Below are 19,446 nucleotides of genomic sequence, written 5' to 3'. Positions count from 1 at the left end.
TATTATTATTATTTATTTTTTGTTGTTGTTTTTTTAAATTATTTTGAAAGTTTGGGCCTCGCATCATTTTCTTTTTTTCATTGACACTATGATCTTTGTTCACAAATTCCTTCATAGTACTCTCGAAAATACTTCGCGACGTACAGCAGGCTCACCATCCCCAGTTCGCTTTTCACTGTCATGAACAATGGACGGAAGTCAATCTTATCCTTTAAGAAAGCTAGAGCCCATGGTACGAATTTATTTTTTCGTGCCTTTCATACTACAAAAATTGCAATTCAAATTATATTATCAAACATTTGTTTTGCTGTTGCTGGAGGAAAAAGAAAAAAAATTGACTAAATAAAATAGTAAAGCAATTTATCACTATCGTTTGGTCTTGGGATTTGGTCTTTATCGTTTGGTAAGAAGTACCAGAAAAAAAAAATAATTAATTACGGAACAGACTAGAAGATTAAACTTCTTTAGAGGGAACGTTTGTATCAATGCACAAAAGTCCAGTCAATTTTGTTTAGCTATAAATTATAAATTATGTGCTCAAAAGATTGCCGGTGGGGGTCGTGAGGAGTGAGCGCATTTTGCACGATAACAAACGTACTGGAACGGCAGTTGCTAGAAAGAACCAGAAGCAGCTAAACTGAAATCAATCACACTGAACACGAGTTACGAACCATTTATCACAGAAGTGATAAGTTTTTGCGCGTGGTCGTTTTATGGTGCTTGAACAATTAACCCCTCCCCTGGCGACCGATGCTGTGGAAAGGAATTTGGCGTAATGGGAAAATAATCGACTTAAACACAATTGAAGTTCATTTTATTGTAAACAAAAAAGATAAAAAATATACAACAGGTAAGGAAAGTCTATAGAAAATAAAAGTCGAAAAATTTCAAATTTGGTATCAGAGAATTCCACTGTTGAGATAGCAGCTTGTTCGTTTTCTTTCAAATTAAAGTTTTCTTAATGCGCCATGGTCATGAATCGCAAGTTGGCGCATGCGCCCCTCTTTGATAAACAATAAAATTGTCATTTTTTTGCCTTCTACAAGTAAACTGGACTATGGATATGCTTATTGATGGAAGTCTGAGAAAATATTATACAAATTGCTTCGATAATTATATGAATTGAGCTCATCTGCTTATTTATTATTATTTTTAAAATTTTTGCATAGAACGTTGGGTAGGATTTATGTCCTGTAGTGGTGGGACGAGGAACCACATTTATTGTTGATAATTGCCATAGGATTAAAGTTCGAACTTGCCGATGAGAGGAATATCATCGAGGGTATTAACACTGGTTATGAGGGAACTTCTCTGTGTTGCCTTTCCATAATTTAACTCTGGAAACCTCTCCATACTTTTCCAGCGAATTTGCGCGCCTTCTCATGGACAACTTGGAACAGTGAAACTGAAGGTTATCTTCTGGGATCATTTCTGTCTCCTGTTTGGTATAAAAACTGACTTTGTTCATTCATCCAGCCAGTGGATCTTCCACGATGGTCTTGCTTCACTGAGCAAGCGACCAATTTCCATCACAGGATAACATAAGGGCGGCAGTGAGGAAGGGGATTGGACCAGTGACCATTTGACGTACAACGTAAACGTTGAGAACCTAGCAGACGATAACCAGTAGTACAAGCGACAGTCACCATCTCTCCGATGTCATAATGGAACTTTGTAGGTATCACGTGACCATTGGCAGGTTCTCCAGGAAATTCACAAGCTGGCTTGCCTGAAGGAAAGAAAGAAAGAAACGAACAAAATTAAATACCATTCAAATTCGTATGAACTGTAAAACAATGTAAATGTTTACAACATATAAAAAAAAAAGGGGACTAACAGAGAGGGGCATGTTATTCTAAAGAAACGGGGATGCCATGCAAGCACATTGGTAACAATTTTTATGACAGTCCCGTTAATTCGAACCTCGTTAATCGGACGTGAAACATTTTTTAAACAACATAACTTAATATAAAGCTAAAGTACGTCTTAATAATGCATATTTATTCTTTTTTTGCGTATTTTTAACGATTTTAACAATTTTAATAAATAAAATTTTTCAAAATATATTTTTTATTTTATCATTCCGTGTAAAAGGAGGTTATACCTTTATTTTACTTCGAATTACTAAAACTATTGTATAAATGTGTGTTCCACCATCACTAATTCATGACATATATATACCGTAGAACTTTGAGGAGGTACTTATTTTCCTCGTTAGGGGCATACTTACAAGTGGGAGGACTTTGAGACCATTCTCCGTGATCATTACACACAGATACAGACTCTCCTACGATAACGTATCCGGCATTGCAAGTATACTGTACAAAGTCTCCAGTAAGGTAGCGACCTGTATCTAATATGCGTCCATTAGAGGGAGCTACTGGCTGTTTACACTGGATGGCTACAGAAATAGAAAAATATTTCAAAGTACTTTGCTTTTAAATGAGATTTTTTAGTCTTTACGCAGCTACATAAAGATTTTTTGAAAGCTCTTTTAAAATTATGTTTTCGTCATATTTGAAGCTTAAAGCAAAATCGCTATTAATTCACGCTACTTACCTTCACAGGATGGAGAAATGTCTGACCAAGTCTGGTTCTTCAGACAGATCACCACAGGCGGACCAACCAATCGATATCCGGTGGGGCAAGAGAAAAACACTCGTGATCCATAAGTTCTGTTATGAGAACCAAGTCGGAGGTGTGAGTCTTCCGCTGCCAATGGTGGGCACTGTACTACTGTAAACGGTACATAAAAGAGAGAATAATTAGCCTTCAAACGTACGAAAACCAAATCAGGTTTATTAAATTAATTTCTTAATGATGAATAAATAATAATTGCCAAAAATATTTAAAAAGGAATATTAAGTGATCAGTTTAATAATGAAATTAATGTTCACTTTATTCTATTCTCCCCACGAAAATATTATAAAAACCCATTTTTCTCATCTGTTAGATCATAAAAGAAAGCTTCATTTTTTTAGCTTATTTCTAAATCGTTTTAAAAGCTATGTATTTGCATTTTGTTTATAAATGTGTAGCATATTTTAACGACTTTCATTGTTTCAATTAGTGCTGCCATCTAGCGGATGATTGCGATAAATATTTTTATCGGATTATTTCTTAGAATCATAAAAAAATAAATTTGTAGCGAACGTTACTTTTATTCTTCTACAGATATATGAATACGTAACAAAAATTTACTTTTGTAACTTTGTATTTATTCACATGATAAGTTCTACTTAAAAAAATTACATTCTTTATAAATGTAAATAATTCCTTTACCTGCACAATGTGGTGGATCGTCTGACCAAGTTCCGGAGGCTGTGCACGTAATTTCTTCTGAACCGACAAGATTGTATCCTTCCATGCAAGCGAATTTTGCCTGGTTGTGCATCTTGTTTCCTTCTATTGCCATGACTCTGTTAGGATCCAATGATTCCACAGGAGGACATTGGATATCTATAAAAATAAACATTCACGATTGAAGACTTGTTTATGTACTGTAACTGAAAAACAAGACCAATTTCAAATAGCATTGATGCAGACGATTTTATGTTCAGTAGCACGCGCATAAACCAAAAGCTGTATGTTACTGTACATACAGCATCATTGAGGCAGACGATTTTATGTTCGGTAGAACGCGCATAAACCAAACGCCATATGTTACAGCATAAATACTGTTGAGTTAAATCTTGTTGTTCAATTATGTTCTGTTTTAAATGCTTGCATTTATGCCATCAATTTGATATAATTATAAATTACACCCTTGTCATTATATTAACAGTGTTCAATGGTTCTTACTGCAACTTACTTCTTACAATTAGCCGCACATCATTGTGTTGTCCACGGGGCGTTGTGCACGTAAATGAACCAGTGTCTTGCTCTTGGGCGTAATAGATCGAAAGGCGATATTTCCAGCTGCGTTCTTCAACAGCAATGGCCCATGCACAAGGATAATTTCTGAAAAGATAAATTATAATATTGGCAATGTGATTATAATTGCATTATCAACAGCAGCAGTAAACGTGTAATGCAATGAAAGATGTCAGAAAGCACTAAAGAAAGAATAATTGCGAGCGGAGGAAAAAATGCGAAAAAGGAAAATTCGATTGACGGAATAAAAAAAAAAAAAAAAGAAATTTATTTTGAAAGGAATTTTAGCAACAAAAAACATAAATAATCTAATAAACAGACAGATAATAGATAATAAATAGGTTAACATAAATAATAAATAGATAAATTTAAAAATTATAGTAATAGAGGACGGCTGATGAGAAACCAGTAAGCTTCTAAATAGCTGTCCTGGCAGCGTCTCAGATTTTTAAATGTATAGTGGAATCATCTTTTCGAGTGATGCTATGCAATTTAAAAAGAAATTAGCAACTTAGGTAGAACCGTGGATAACGGTATTTGTCTTTAAGTTGAACATAAGCCTAATATTCGACTTAGGATCGAATATTCGATCATAAAATCGAATATTCGGGACTCGGTATTTGGTAAGAACAGAATATCTCTCCGTGGTCGAAATTGAACATAGGTAACGCGTACAAATTTTTATTTGAAGAACAATTAACCTCTGTATTTAATGGGGGAACATCAGAAGGAACTCTCCTATGTGAAGAACCCACTAAACTAGGAAACTGATAAGAAAATGCGGCTGTGTTGGTTCTAGGAACACAGCGGATGGACAGAGGTGGAGTAGGAGCAAGTCATATAGTCCGATGAAACCCCATCGAGTGGGATCACTGGGACAGTTCAAAAGAGTATCGGGTCGGCATCTCAAGGAAGACCATCGAATGTTTCGGAAGTGGGGGGTAGGGAATGGTACCTCCTAGAGCTGCGTCAGAATTTCCCACAGATGCTTTATTAGATTAAGTTCTGACGATGGGAAGGTGACCTCTTTCCTCAACCGTCTGGAGGAAATGCATACGAGTAAGTTGAATAATTGTCATCCTGGATGATTGCTTGTTTGCAGGGTGGAGATCGTCGTTGGTTTTCTTGAGAGGTAGTAATTCTGTTTCGGTATAATGGAGATATTTTTATGCCATACTAAAAAATGCAACAAAATTAGTGCATCCTTAAATGCTGGAACCAAACACTCAAAAATGCAGGCTTCTTTCAGTGTTTATTTTAAAATTTTATTTTTTTTACCAGAAGTGAACAGTGCCATTTGTCGAAAACAAATGTGAAAACGAAACCATTCGATTACATCGCACTCTGTCTATGGAATCTAAGAGATTCATTATCACGTGTTGACACTGGTTGACAGACATGTGAAGTAATGCAACGTCATTCATTTCCTTACATCATGAGATCAACTAAACTGTATGAAGTGCGTAAATCCCTAATAATTTTCAATAATTCGTTTGATAAGCTCAAAGTTTAAGGTCCCATTTCATAGTACAAATACTATTAATTTAATTGGCCATCTCCAATTGGAATGAATGTCTATGGTAGGATGTTATATTTTGAGTCATGTCTTATTGAAATGAGAATTAGGCTACAAGTCCTATTTCAATAATACACCACAATTAAGATCAAAAATTCAAATTAATTTTTTGAAATTAAACTTCTTTAATACAATTAATTAAATCAGTGAAATTTTATTACGATTTAAAATAAACATCGCTGATTTTAAAATTATGAAAAATAATTTTAAATTATCATTTTACAATTTAAAAGTGTAGTCTACGAAAAAATTCTCTTCTCCAACTGAAATACAAGATCTGACAGTAATCAAACTCATTTTGTAATAAAAAAAAATTACAACTAACCTTTACTTGGTGTGTATTCTCCTTCAAATTACTCTCCTTCTAACTTTAAACTGAAGCTTCCTCGCGATCTGAATGAACTGAATATTTTAAATTGGTCCAAAATGCGAACCTTTCAAGGAGTTTTTCATTTCCACAGCACGAAAGTCTCATGGGAAAGATCAGACTATTACAACAGATGTTCTAGCATTGGTATTTCGACTTACCTTCTTCAGTCTCGAAAACTGGACTTTTCTGTTGTAGACTTTGGAGTCTATACTGGAAGAACCAAGTCTTCACACGACTAAATATATTTTTTTTTCAAGAGGTCGAATTCTTTCCAAATCCTGTCTAAAATCTGAATAAATTTTCTTCTCAGTTTTTGCTAGCCGCTGATATTTTTCAGTATCATCTTCACTAGACTTTCGTTACGGTTAAATTTGGTAAAAATTAGTCTAATAGTTTTTTTAGAGGTTATCAGTAATTCTGATAACTTCCGAACTGATGGAGGAATTTATGGAAGATCAGAATTGATAGAGATCAATTCTCTCCATCTGCATCACTTTTTGAAAACCTGAATCAGTCCTTGAAGATTCCAGATCACCCATTCTCTTTAACGTTTTCTCTTTCTTCTTGAAATCTCTTAACTACACAAAAACCTATTTTAGCAACTTTATTGTCAGACCTCGTATATCGGAATATCCATTTTTTTTTAATAGAATGTTACGAAATGGTGGCTTTAAAACAAATGTCTTGGAAATTTAGTGCATCGGTTTCACCTTGCTTGTTTCTGTGATCTTGATGAAAACAGTGAGATTTACAGTTTCATTATGGGCATTAAGATTACATGAAAATGGAAGTACAGTAGAGGCAAATTAATCTTACCTCTGAGTGGGTGGCCAAGTCCACTCAGGATTCCCATATTGTCGTTGATATAGGCAATCAAAATGGACAATGCTTCCTGGAAGAATAACCACTTCTCCCGCTGTTGTAACTCCAGCATCTCCTGATACAACATTGTACACTATTGTGGGCGGAGCGTCACCTGAATATACCAAAAACAGTCTCTTAATACACGAATACCAATTCATAATTTAGAAACTTAAAAAGGAGCTAAATCAAAAGGACTTGATTTCTAACAAAATAGCAGTTGCTTTACTTACTTGAAAAGTTTCGTTGCAGCGTTGTGGGAACGCACTGAGGCATGGCTGCACTCCATTGTCCATTTCTACACTTAATGGTAAAGTTTCCAATAAATTTATACATCCCTACTTCTACACAACGAAGTTCCAGCACGCTGCCATGAGGAAGAGACATGTCGGAATCAAAGGATAGAAATTTGCCTTCGTATGATATTATTACTTCGGGGTCTGGGGGCTTCAGAATACAGTGGCGGAGCATGGGTTGAAACCTTCCACTATCTGAAACACAGACATCATAATTACATATCGATCGACATTAGAGAGAAGAATGTGAAGAATTTACATTTGCATATTGATCAAAGTTAAGTTTCAGTTTGAAAGCGTAGCGCGTTATGGGGTAAAAATAACTGATGTAAGCGATAAACTCAGGTTTAAGTTTTTAAGAAGTGCACCTGCGTAGAATAAGTAGATTCGTTTGTTGATATCCTTCATCAAAGTTGTTAATCGTTTGGTAATTATTTGACATTTTAAACTAGTACCATCACGTAAGTGAAGATAAAATAGTTTCTTAAATAAATAAATGAATGATCAAGAAATCAATTTTTGGAATATGAACTCATTAAAAGGTAATACTTTTTAAATAAAATAATATTGCAAATTAAGGGCGTACTATTTTTCGTTATATTAATACTTATAATGCAGACTTCATATATTTTTATTCTTGAGTTTATATTCATATTATTTTTTAAAATAATTAATATTATTAGTTACTAACATTCCATTATCACATTCAGTTTGAAGTACCATTTGAAATATTCAGTATAATTTGGCAATCATCATTTGCTAAATTCCATGGCAAAAAAAAATAAATAAAAATAAATAAATAAATAATAATAATAATAAAATAAATAAATAAAATTTCTCTCACAGGTGAAAATAAAAATAACAATTATTATTATAATTATAATAATTTCTACGTTTTTTATTTATATAGAAATATTAATAATTTAAATAATATACAGGAAAGGAAATGATAAATTATATTTCCGGTAGGTGGTCTGTAATCGTCGTCCGCCATAATTTTTTACAGGAGAAGGAAAGTATGATCGCTTATGTTGGTGATATATAGTTCATGAAATATGACAGTGGCAGTAGATTAATTACGGTAGATTAAAGTAGGAAAGAAAATATATAAAGGCAAGTCACTTTAATATTATTCTTTATAGGTTTGTTAAAAAAAATAATGATAATAAATGTGTAAATTAACCAGACGAAAATTTCAGCAAACCATAAAATGTCGTGTTATATTCGTAGACAACGAATACTTTTTTGTTTATGAATTTCTGTTTTATAAATTGTATTTATATGATGTATAAAATATATTATAAATGAACTAATAATAGGTACTTTTATTATTTAAATTATTTACATAATGATTTATCATTACTGCATATATTTTTATTAAATTGCTTACTTTTTATTATACTTGTTTTCATATATATCTGCTCTCTGATTCTTGTATTCACAAGAAATAGTCCGTCTCATTTTGGGAAACAAAGTTTCGTACGCTTATTTATAGCATGATGAGAATAATTATTCTCAATTTACTTTAATTATATAACCGCAGGTAGGCAAAAGTTGTGCAGTTTTTCTCGTAATTTCCAAAACTAAGAAACCTCACGCGTAATCGTATAGGGAGAAGGTGATATTTCCACCATTGTAGTGGGGATCTTATCGAGTATACAGTGCTGGCAGTTGTATTTTTCCCCCAACTCTTTTTAAATTAGGGAGATTACAAATAATGCTTAACAGCAATTGTTTTTAGGCGATATTACCGTTCATAAATCTTGATTATAAATAGAAACCTGTAGTGTGCATTTTATTCCATCAGGGCACGCACCAGATTTAGCGACCCTCGTTATGCTACTCCAACTTGACCTTACGAAGAAATAGTTAAAGTAACTAACTAATCGATTATTTTGATTATACGCGTAACATTCAAATGATTCATTCGAAAATATTCGATGTTATTGAATAATTATCGCTCGATTACCAAGCATTCGGTTATGGAAATGATTTGCTTATGCCCGTCACTAAATTAGAGTAGACAGAAGATATTTGTTGACATTATTCGACATAAGACTTTCTTTTACTTTCTTTCTGCCTTTTTCTTACTCGTTTTCCTTTTTCTCTCTTTTTCCTCTTTCGCCCGCCCTTTCTCTTTTCGTCTTTCTCTTTTTCTCTCTCGTTCTGTCTCTTCTCCCCATTGCTTTTTCTTCTCTCTCTTTCTTATTTTGTCTTTCTTTCTTTCTGTTTCTCTCTCTGTCTTTGTTTCTTTTCTCTAACTGGGTTTCTTCCCTCCTTTTCTGTTTCTCTCATTCTGTTCTGTCTCTTCCCCTCGATTTTTTTGTTCTGTCTCTTTTTGCCTTTCTCTCCCTTTTTTTTCTGTTTCTCTTTCCACTTTTTCTTCTTTTTTTTTCGCTTTCTCTTTGTATTTTCCTCTCTCTAATATTTTTCAAACATAATTCCTTATTGATGACATCTGAAGAAGAAATTTATAATAAATAATAAAATTCCTTTATTTGCAAATATGATTACTTACGTAAATAAATACGCTAAACATCCTGAAGTATTTTAAACTCAGTACTGAATTCAGAAACGAGTCGGCTTGTTTGTTTATAGAGAAAAACTTTGAAGAATTATATTACATGGTCACGTGCCATTTAAATGCAAAGCTTTGTCTACCAGTTCGTTTCTGTACTATAGCTTTGTAACTATATCGGGAATAAAAATTATCCTGCACGTGTAATTAATTATACAATTAACTTGGCTGGGTATTGGCAGCCGTGGAATGAGATTCTTAGAATTGCCTTTGTGAAGTCAGTTATCATTACCTTAGGCAATAAGAGGCGCGAGAACTGTTACTCACCTTCGTCCAAAGTGCAGAGGGGTCCAACCCATACTCCATTCAGACATTTTATTTTGCACACACGCTTCTGTTCCAGAGGACCAATCACTCCGAGAAATTGCACCTCCTGGACACTAGCGAAATCAGTGCCTCCAGCACCCGGCAGAGCAGTACCGTTTACTATCACCTCCGGAGGGGAACATCCTTTACGGCTGATGGTGTCTCGGGCTGCAAATAGAAATTATGAATTTAGTGCTTAGAAGGGAGCCCAAGGTCATTGATAATGAGAGAGAGAGAGAATAAGAATGAGAGAGGAATATAAAGATAATGAGAAAAAGAGAGTGAGAGAGAAAGAGAATAAGAATGAGAGAAGGAGATAATGAGAAAGGAAATGAGACAGAGATTGAGAAAGAAAATTAGGAAGAGAAAGATAATGTGAAAGAGAAAGATAATGTGAAAGAAAAAGATAATGAGAAAGAAAAAGATGAGACAGAGAGAGAGAGAATTAGACAGCGAGATTGAGCGAGAAAATAAGAAAGAGAGAAAGAAAATGAGACAGAGAGATTGAGAAAGAATGAGAGACAGAATAAGAAAGAGAAAGAGAGAGAATGAAAATTGTGTTTGTATAGTAGTAGGGTTTTAGGCGCATCAGCGACTAAGGCCATATTGCGCCGTATATACTGTTTGTAAATTGCATGTGTTCTGTGGTCAGTTTTGTGTTGCTGGACGAAAAATCGGAGTTTCTGGGAGAAAAAAACCATGCTACCCTCATCTGAGAATAACTAACTCAGCCACATTGTGAACAAGGCCCATAAAAATCCTGACGTCATCGACGGGATTCGAGCTCGGGTCTTTACCACCCGTTGTGGGTAGGGCAGTGATTATATCAACTGTACTACCCACGAGGGCAGGAGAATGAGAGAAAAAGAAAATGAGACAGAAATCGAGAAAGAATGAAAGAGAATAAGAAAGAGAGAGAGAGAGAGAAACAGGGAAAATAAAAAGACGAGAGAGAGAGAGAGAGAGAGAGAGAGAGAGAGAGAGAGAGAGAGAGAGAATAAGAGAAAGGGAATGAGACACACAATGAGAGAGAAAAACAGAGCATGAGAGAGAGAAACAGAGAGAGAAATTAGAAAAAGAGAGAGAATGAGAAAGAGAATCAAAAAGACGAGAGAGGGGAATGAATGACGGAGAGATTGAGAAAGGAAATGATAGAGAGAGACAATGAGAATGAACGGACAGAGAGAGAGAGAGAGAGAGAGAGAGAGAGAGAGAGAGAGAGAGAGAGAGAGAGATTGTGAAAGTGAAAGAGAGAGATTGTGAGAGAGGAAGAGAAAGATTGTGAGAGAGGGGGAGAGCATTAGCTTTAATGCTCTCCCCGAAATCTATGATGCAAGAAAGCAAGCTTATACAGCATCAGCCAAAAAAAACAAACAAAAAACTTCCCATTTCATCCATCTATTCCACAATGACAGATCAAAGTTAGTTCCAGAAATCGACTACCCGCTGGCTAAAGGCAAATTTTTGCACATCTATCCTACAACTGTCTTTCCTCAATTTGAATTTATGTCCCCTTAGACGATTAATCTGGGTAAGAGGAAGAATCCCATCAGCATTGAGCTTGCTTGCTCAAACCATTCAAGGCCTTGTACACTTCAATCAAATCACCTCGCATGTGCCTAGTTACCAGGCACTGTAATTTGCATAATTGCATAACTGAAGCCTTTCTTCGTAAAAGCAATCCTTTGTTCCATTCAATAATCTTGTTGCCCTTCTCTGCACTCGTTCCAGCAGCTCTACATCCTTCTTGAAATGAGGCCTCAAGACCTGTATACAGTACTCAAGGTGTGGCTTGACCATTGCCTTATACAAGGGAATAATCACCTCCTTATCCCTGCTAGAAAAATTCCTGCTTATCATTGACAAGACACCATGAGCTACTCTTGCAGCCCGTCTGCACTGCTCAGAGAACTTCATATCTGCCTGCACAATTACCCCCAGGTCCTTTTCATTCTCTACCACTGTCAGTGTAGTACCACAGAGTTGATACGTTGCTCTGGGGTTGCTGTTTCCCATATGTAGTACTTTACATTTGTCAATGTTAAACTTCAGTTCCTACCTCTCAGCCCATCTGCTCAACTTTTCTAGATCCTGTTGTAGCAGCATACTGTCATTACTGTCATTACTGTCATTAACAACCCTGCCAACCTTCGTATCGTCTACAAACTTAGACATTAAGCTTGATATACCATCATCAATATCATTTATAAATACAGAAAACAATAATGGACCCAACACCGAACTCTGGGGAACTCCACTAATAACATTACTCCACGAAGCGCAGTGGCCATTGATTACCACTCTCTGTTTTCTCCCCTTCAACCATCCCTTTATCCATAGCAGCAATTTGCCTCCAATGTCACACTGCTCCAATTTGTGCAGCAGTCTTCCATGTGCAACAGTATCAAAAGCCTTTCTAAGATCCAAGTATATGATATCAAAATTATTCCTTGATAATTTTGAGAGATTATGAAAGAGAGAGATTGTGAAAGAGAAATTGAGAGAGAGGAGAGAGAGACGGTGCGAGATAGTTTGAATAGCTTTTATGGAGTGCTAGAAGGGAGAGATAAACAGGGAGAACTGTGTGTGTGAATAACAATGTTTATTTTATTCCTTAATTATTTTTGATAATGAGCACGATCCGGGGGGAAGAAGAAGAAGAAGAAGAAGAAGAAGAAGAAGAAGAGAGAGAGAGAGAGAGAGAGAGAGAGAGAGAGAGAGAGAGAGAGAGAGAGAGAGAGAGAGCACAAGCATGAGAAATATCCTTGAAAAGTCAGAGTTATGCCATTAACTACAATGAAATAAGACAGAAATGTCGAGAGACATGTCACCTCTTAAGAAACATAAGGAGAGTCGCGGTGTCGTGAGGAGACAATGCCTGGGAGCACGGAAATAGAAGGTAACCACGTTAAAGTGTTATGGACACGCTGGAGGGCTCTTCTCCCATGATTAATGTTATTTTGTTAACAACACAGTTGCAACTCAGCGAAATCTAAGACAACGCTGTTTCATTAATTTATTCCGCTAATTAGCCAGATTAGAAGGTGCATTTACTCATTTGCTTTTGTTTCTGCTTGTTTCGTGTTATTTCCGAAAGCAGTTAGAGCTTTGTGTCTCTCCACATTCCAATTGTCTCCTTCATTGGATTGCAGCAGAGGGTGAACGTTCGCAATTCCAAAAAACGAAGTCACGTTTGGGTTTCTTTTTTCCACTCGCAACATAGTTTGCCTCCGGACATTAATCAATAAGGTTATTATTGCGCGGGTAGGAGCAGCTCAGTGTCTGCGAATCCCATTAGCGATTCGGTTGTCTGTTTGGAATGGAATTTATATTGCTTTGTTGATGATGACTACGATTTTTGTCTATGTGCCAGCTGGCCAACTTTGCGCTTTTACCAAAATTGAACTGGGATGTAGTGGCAGAGTTGTTTTTCATTTGCTGCTACAAACACAGAAAAGTAATCCGGATCTTTGCTAAATCTCCGAATCCATTCTGACAGGAAAACGATCCTTGTTTTTCTCCGTAATTATCTTTCACAGGTGTCACCATAAGTCTGAGGGTACAATGCTCTGTAATATTGTTCTTTCTTTGCATTATCATTTACGTGATGCACACAGCAAAGTTGAAACACAACACAATAGTTTATCTTTCTGTCTAACTATGACTTTTCTACTGTTTATGCATCCATTTAAGTTTCTCTCTCTCTTATAACTCTATTTATCTCTTGTACAGTACGCTACAAAAGGCCGTTGCCATAGGAAAATTTAATATTAATCTTATTTAAAACGTGGTAACAGCAGCTAACCTGGATACTAGAAGATCTCATTACAAACTCCCGTAGATCTTTTGTAATTCTGTTGGGTTAGCGCTCATGAATTAATTATTCCTTATTGTGTGACTTTCGCAGCATGGATTATATCGGCAATAAGAATCTATGCTGCCAATAGATGCCGGATGCATTAGACAAGTCTTCAAACATCCACGGGAGATGCGAGTGCATCAGCTATTTTCGCTAAATGTGTGAATAGCCCCAAAGATCCACGAGGGTTGCTAGCACATTTAGGAATAAACACAAATACGCAAATGCAATTTTTAAGTAAAATAAAATCAAATACTCGTCATTTAGAAAACAAAACTATCTGTGACAATCCCTATCCATAAATCTTACAGCATGCAAATTGAGAAATCAGATAAAAACAGCCTTTCGGAACCAGCGTAAAAGTATTTCGCGTTTTGTCACTTGCCATCATTGTGAAAATATCCCAAAAGACACCCTCATTACGATGGCTACCTCCATCTTAAAACATCACCCAAACGCTTTCACTGTTCGGATGAATTCTTTGAAGTGGAGAGCAATAAGGAGAAGTGAACAGCTGACTGAATGTGACTTGCAGCGTTGTAAGTTAAAGGCAGAAAAATTTACCAGAGCTTGTATCCAGCCGTATCAATTACAGAAGCCTTATGAGAGGGGTCTTTACGGACAACGATCAGTTGCCTGTGCTCTTTTGGCTCCTACGCACAAAAGGGACCGTTCGAATTAATGGCGATGGCATGTCGATTCGATCCTGGAACAGTGAGTCGTGTTGCTCCTCACTGATGAGTTGTGAAACAATCCACAATCGGATTCTCGACACGCTTTCTTCTGGAGGGATGAAGGGAACTGAATTCTATCTTGAAAACATCGTGGAAAATACTGTGGCCTAGATTCATTGTCAATGACAATACAGATTTTCCATGTGTTAAAGTTACAAGGCTCCAATGTATTTTATTGTTCCTTTGTAGAAGGTTGTGCCAACCTTTGCAAGATAACAGACTATAGCGATCGTAAAACAAAGGACTGTCAGTTCAATCACACAACCGCTAGACTTGACCTGTAAAATAGTCTCGAAGTTGGATTTTTTTGGTGACTGTGGTGACCGTATTTGTGAAATCCTACTTACTATGGTACATTTCAACATGGGTTATCAACGCGCTATTTTTTTTTTTTTGGTTATTAGCTAATTTGAATAACTTTATAATTTCAAATCGACATTTGTCTCGTCTTTGTTTCAGAAAATGCCTCACTTATTTTTGTCATAATCTAATGAAAGGTTTTTGATTTATTTATGTTTGTATTTTTGTTCTTTAATTCTTGAGCACCAGTGTATAACTTCACAACAAAACGCAGAAATAACAGCAAAGAGAAAAAAGAAATCCTTCAGTAACTTTTAGCTTAAACAGATAATTAGACTTAAGCGAAATGGAGTTCAAATATCGCATAAACTGTAAATAAATTTTGTTATGGCAAAGGACAATTGTAGCATCTGTATTTGTCTTTTTATTATTTATTTTCGCAATCTTTCTCTCTCTCGTGATTATTTTCTATATATTTATTATACATAAATAGAAGCAGTTTTCATAGTAAAGGAGTTTTTTTTTTCTTTTGGTAGTCACTGTACATGTGTATTTTTTAATATGAACATTTTTCATAGCTTTATCGAGTGAGTCAGTCAAGGACTTCATTGGTTTCTTTCTTTACAGAAATAAATTGTTATCCAAACGAGAGAGAGAGAGAGAGAGCAAGCAAAAGGTGACCCAACACCATATTAATGCACAACTGTAACTCTTATCATGGGTGTTTCCATTATTTTGTTCCACTCTAGTACTTTGTTAAGCAGTAAATCAGTGTATTTTAAATTGAATAAAGATTTTTTTTTTTTTTACCCTTCCTACCCAAACTTTACAGATTTCATTAAATTTGCAACTATGCAAACTGGCCATTGAATAGATGCTTCTACAGATATAATATACACTGACTGGTATTGGAGCATATAGCACTCTGGTTGTGGTATACACTGAGTGGACAGAAATCATGGGAATACATGCTTAGTAACGGGTAGGCCTACCTTTCGCCCGGATAAGGGCAGTCACACTGCGAGGCATTGAGTCCACTAGTTCACGAAAGCGTTCCACAGGTATTTCCATCCATGCTTGCTGCACCGCTATCCACTATTCCGTCGCATTCCTGGGTGGAGGATCCAAAGTTCCAACGGATAAAGATGCTCCACAGGGTTCATGTACAGTGAACGGGGAGGCCATTCCATGGTCGTAAAATCTGCGGAAGGCTCTTCTAACCATGTTCTAGTCTCCACGACTCTCTGGGGAGTCACATTGTCCTGCTGGATGAGTCCATGCCCTGTGGGTGCAGGATGGCCATGAAGGGATGCAGAGGATCTGCAAGGATGGACACTTAACGTGGACCTTTCAGAGATGCGTCTAGACCTACCGGAGGTCTCAACGTGTGCCAGTTGAACACGCCCCAGACGTTTCTGACACCTCCCTCGTTGAAGTTGGCGGTGATTTGTGCCACTGTCTCTCTCTCCAGTTGGCTGGAACAATGCGAGACAGACATCGACGGCCACGTTCAAACACCACCTTTTTCCGCCCACAGCGCTGTCCACGGTGGGATGATATTCCGGAGATGGTGTATTCCCGATACACTCTTGATACTGTCGAACGGGGATAGTGCAACTTATCTACCACCTCCGCGATGAGTGACCCATGCGTCGGGCACCCACTATCATCCCTCTTTAAAGTCGGTTAACTCACGACTTTTATCCATACTGACGTCGAATTACCGTCTATGTGAATGCAGTGTATCTATATACCTGCCAAGCGGTGGGTTCGTTTACTAGCGAGAGGGGTGACAGCGTCGCGTTGCCCAGGAATCAGGAATCCCATGAATTCTGTCCTTTAAGTGTAATTACATTAAAGAGCATCTAGATGAAATTAAAGAGATCTCTCGATTTATCAGCTTGTTCTTTTTTTCTTTTCCAATCGTTTATTTAGATTCTAAATGAGATGTTTTAAAGCGAATGGGTTATTCAGCACAGTTAAATTGTGATGGAAATGGCGCCATTCGGAGGGTCATTAGGTACAAATCTAATAAAACACATTGTTCTGTTTAAAGATTGCGTTCGTGTCGATTCCATCGAAATGAGCGACAAAAAGAACTTCAATTCGTTAAGTAGATTTTTCGATCCGAAAGGGCCGGGAGGATGGCTGTGGGGGGGAGGGGAGCTGGTGAGATAGAAGTACATTTGTTCTAATGGCCACGCTCCAACAGAGATAAGTAGCTACATCTTCTGATTCTCTTAATGCTCTGCATTAAGAGAATCATTACCGAGGGGAAGTTTTAAGTAGTTATTTTTATTAGTTTCCTATAAAGGGTTTTTATTTTAAAATAACTTATCGGAAAATATCGATTTCACTTAATTAATTTATTTTATTTGAGCTTAGGTCATTGTAAAAACTGTGACTTCCCGAAAAATAAATAAAACAAAACAACATAAGAATATTTACTAATAGTGTGCTATCCATTCTGAATGAATAAATTGAATAACTGAATTAATGGATTTTTGTGTTTTCTCTGATTAATGGTTATCTTGTTATCTTGTTACCACTTAACTACCATCCTCGCTGGTGGCAAGTGATTATAATAACCGTCCTTTCCCCCATACTCAGTTAGCAAGGCTCGGGTTCGAATCCCGTCAATGACGCGAGGCGCTTTTACGGCCTTTGTTCACTCCATGGGTAAGTTAATTGACCTCAATCGAGAATTACATTTTTTATCCCCTTCGGAAACTAGGATTTTTGGTCCAGACAAGACAGGCAAATTGACGAGAAAACACTTGATATTTTTCGACACATGGGTGGATGAGGTTGTTCTCAGTTAGTCCTAATATGACAATTTTTTTTAACAGTTAATTACACTACCCGACAATTTTTTTTTCGTCATACCTCTGGAACGAAAGTTGGTTATTCTGAACAAAATTTCATAATTTCTGATTATGAAAATATCAATCTTTTACTTCTGTCACGTCTACATCAAAAGATATACGCATTTTTAAAAATTATTCCTTGTTTTTATACAATATCAGCATATATGGTTGTAATTATTACATACAATATGTTACTTAGACATGTTTTCCACTCAATGATTTCCTTTTATACTCCAGATTGCTTTCCCGTTTAAGGAACCAACAGTAATCTCCCATCATGGCAGAGTCCCAGCGACATTAGTATCATTTTTCCATTGCAGATACGTCCTGGTGGAAGCGCTCTCCTTCATCACTGATATCTGCTAAGTTTTCAGGAAAGAAATCGAGATGAGAATGAAGGAAATGCATTTTCAATGACATTCGGCACCCCATAATCTTGTAACATTTCAGCAAGTTTGTCATCAGTTGCTCATAGTTCTCTTCTTTTCTCTTTCCGAGGAATCCGTGTACCACAGCCTTGAAAGATCTCCATGCAGCTAGTTCAACATCATTCAGGTTTCTTTGAAATGCTTCATCTTTTAGGAGCTTTCTTATTTGAGGACCTATGAAAATTCCTTCCTTCAGCTTTGCATGAGATAAATTTGGAAACATTTTCAGTAAATATGAGAATCCTCTGCTTTCTTTATCCAGTGCCTTAGTGAAATTCTTAATCAGTTCAAACTTGATGTGTAAAGGGGGAAAGAAAAACCTTTCGTGGATCAACCAATGGAACATACTTTACATTGCTTTTGCCCGGAATATATTCATCTCTCTTGTCCCAGTATTGTACGACGTAGTGTTTGGCTGTTGCACGACTATCCTACAAACACAGGAAACAACGGTATTTAGTGAAACCACTTTGCAACCCAACAAGCAGTCCAGTCACTTTGAGATCACCAGAAATATTCCAACCATAGTGTCATTGTAACGTATAGCAGCAATAATCTGGGGCATACTATCATGTTTCTTTCAGGCCAACAGCATGAACAAGAGGAATTGATGGCAAAATATTTCCATTATGAAGCAATACTGCTTTTAAATTTAGCTTTGACGCATCAATGAACAAACGCCATTCAGAGGTATTGTGATCAATGTTCAATTCGTGCATGAGACCAACGACGGACGGCCATTGCAAAATATCTTGAAAACTCTTCATTTCGCTTACGGTATATTGTAATGTTTGTACCTTTGGCGATCAAGTTCCACTGTTGTAGTCTGAATCCGAGTAATTCAGCCTTCCTTTTGGGTAAGCCCAAGTCTCTGATCAAGTCGCTTAATTTTTCTTGTTCAGTGTAATGGGGGGGCCTTTTCTTTTTCTGGCTCGTAGTCCAAAACGTGTGGTTCGGCGACATATGGTAAAACGATTTCTTCTGTACTTTCATCACTACTTACAATACCCCAAGATTTTGGTGGCACAGGTACTGGCAGTTCTTTACCGTATGGCACTGGCCTAATTACTAATAGGATATTTGGATATTTGATGCAGCGCTTGCTCTTTTTGGAAAATGCCTTTTATTTTTGTCATGCAGAAATAGCAGTCGTAGAAATTATTCTTGGGCTCGCGCCACACCACAGGGACAGAAAAAGGTAATGCTCTCAGCTTGCCATATAACCACAGCCTTAAGTTCGCTGTACAAGCAATACAACAGATATGTGGAGCCCAATTTTTTTCTTGATCACCGATCTTGCAGCCGAAGTACAATGAATATGCAACTTTTGTGACATTGTATATTTTTTTCCTCTGAGTTTTTGGGGTTAAGTGTCCACAAACATAGCAGAAGTTGTCT

The 19,446-nt window shown here is 36.5% G+C and overlaps 1 protein-coding gene across 1 annotated transcript in view; it reads right to left on the bottom strand.

Moving 5' to 3' along the window:
- Window positions 1-797: 797 nt before the first annotated feature.
- The window catches only part of LOC150075407 (locomotion-related protein Hikaru genki-like), a 31,077-nt gene continuing 12,428 nt past the window's right edge, over window positions 798-19,446 (bottom strand). Inside the window, exons 2-9 of the mRNA XM_090389286.1 lie at window positions 9,822-10,028; window positions 6,914-7,171; window positions 6,636-6,795; window positions 3,812-3,960; window positions 3,283-3,459; window positions 2,560-2,736; window positions 2,231-2,401; window positions 798-1,729 (exon numbers count right to left, since the gene is read on the bottom strand). Coding sequence (XP_090245412.1) covers window positions 1,530-1,729; window positions 2,231-2,401; window positions 2,560-2,736; window positions 3,283-3,459; window positions 3,812-3,960; window positions 6,636-6,795; window positions 6,914-7,171; window positions 9,822-10,028 — 1,499 coding nt within the window. The 3' untranslated portion in view covers window positions 798-1,529. The remainder of the gene's footprint in view (window positions 1,730-2,230; window positions 2,402-2,559; window positions 2,737-3,282; window positions 3,460-3,811; window positions 3,961-6,635; window positions 6,796-6,913; window positions 7,172-9,821; window positions 10,029-19,446) is intronic.

The sequence above is a fragment of the Mastigoproctus giganteus genome, chromosome 14, assembly GCF_048544385.1.
Source record: "Mastigoproctus giganteus isolate SK-2022 chromosome 14, ASM4854438v1, whole genome shotgun sequence".
NCBI lineage: Eukaryota > Metazoa > Arthropoda > Arachnida > Uropygi > Thelyphonidae > Mastigoproctus > Mastigoproctus giganteus.
The sequence above is the reverse complement of the archived record's forward strand: the minus strand, read 5'-3'. Positions and strand labels throughout refer to the sequence as shown.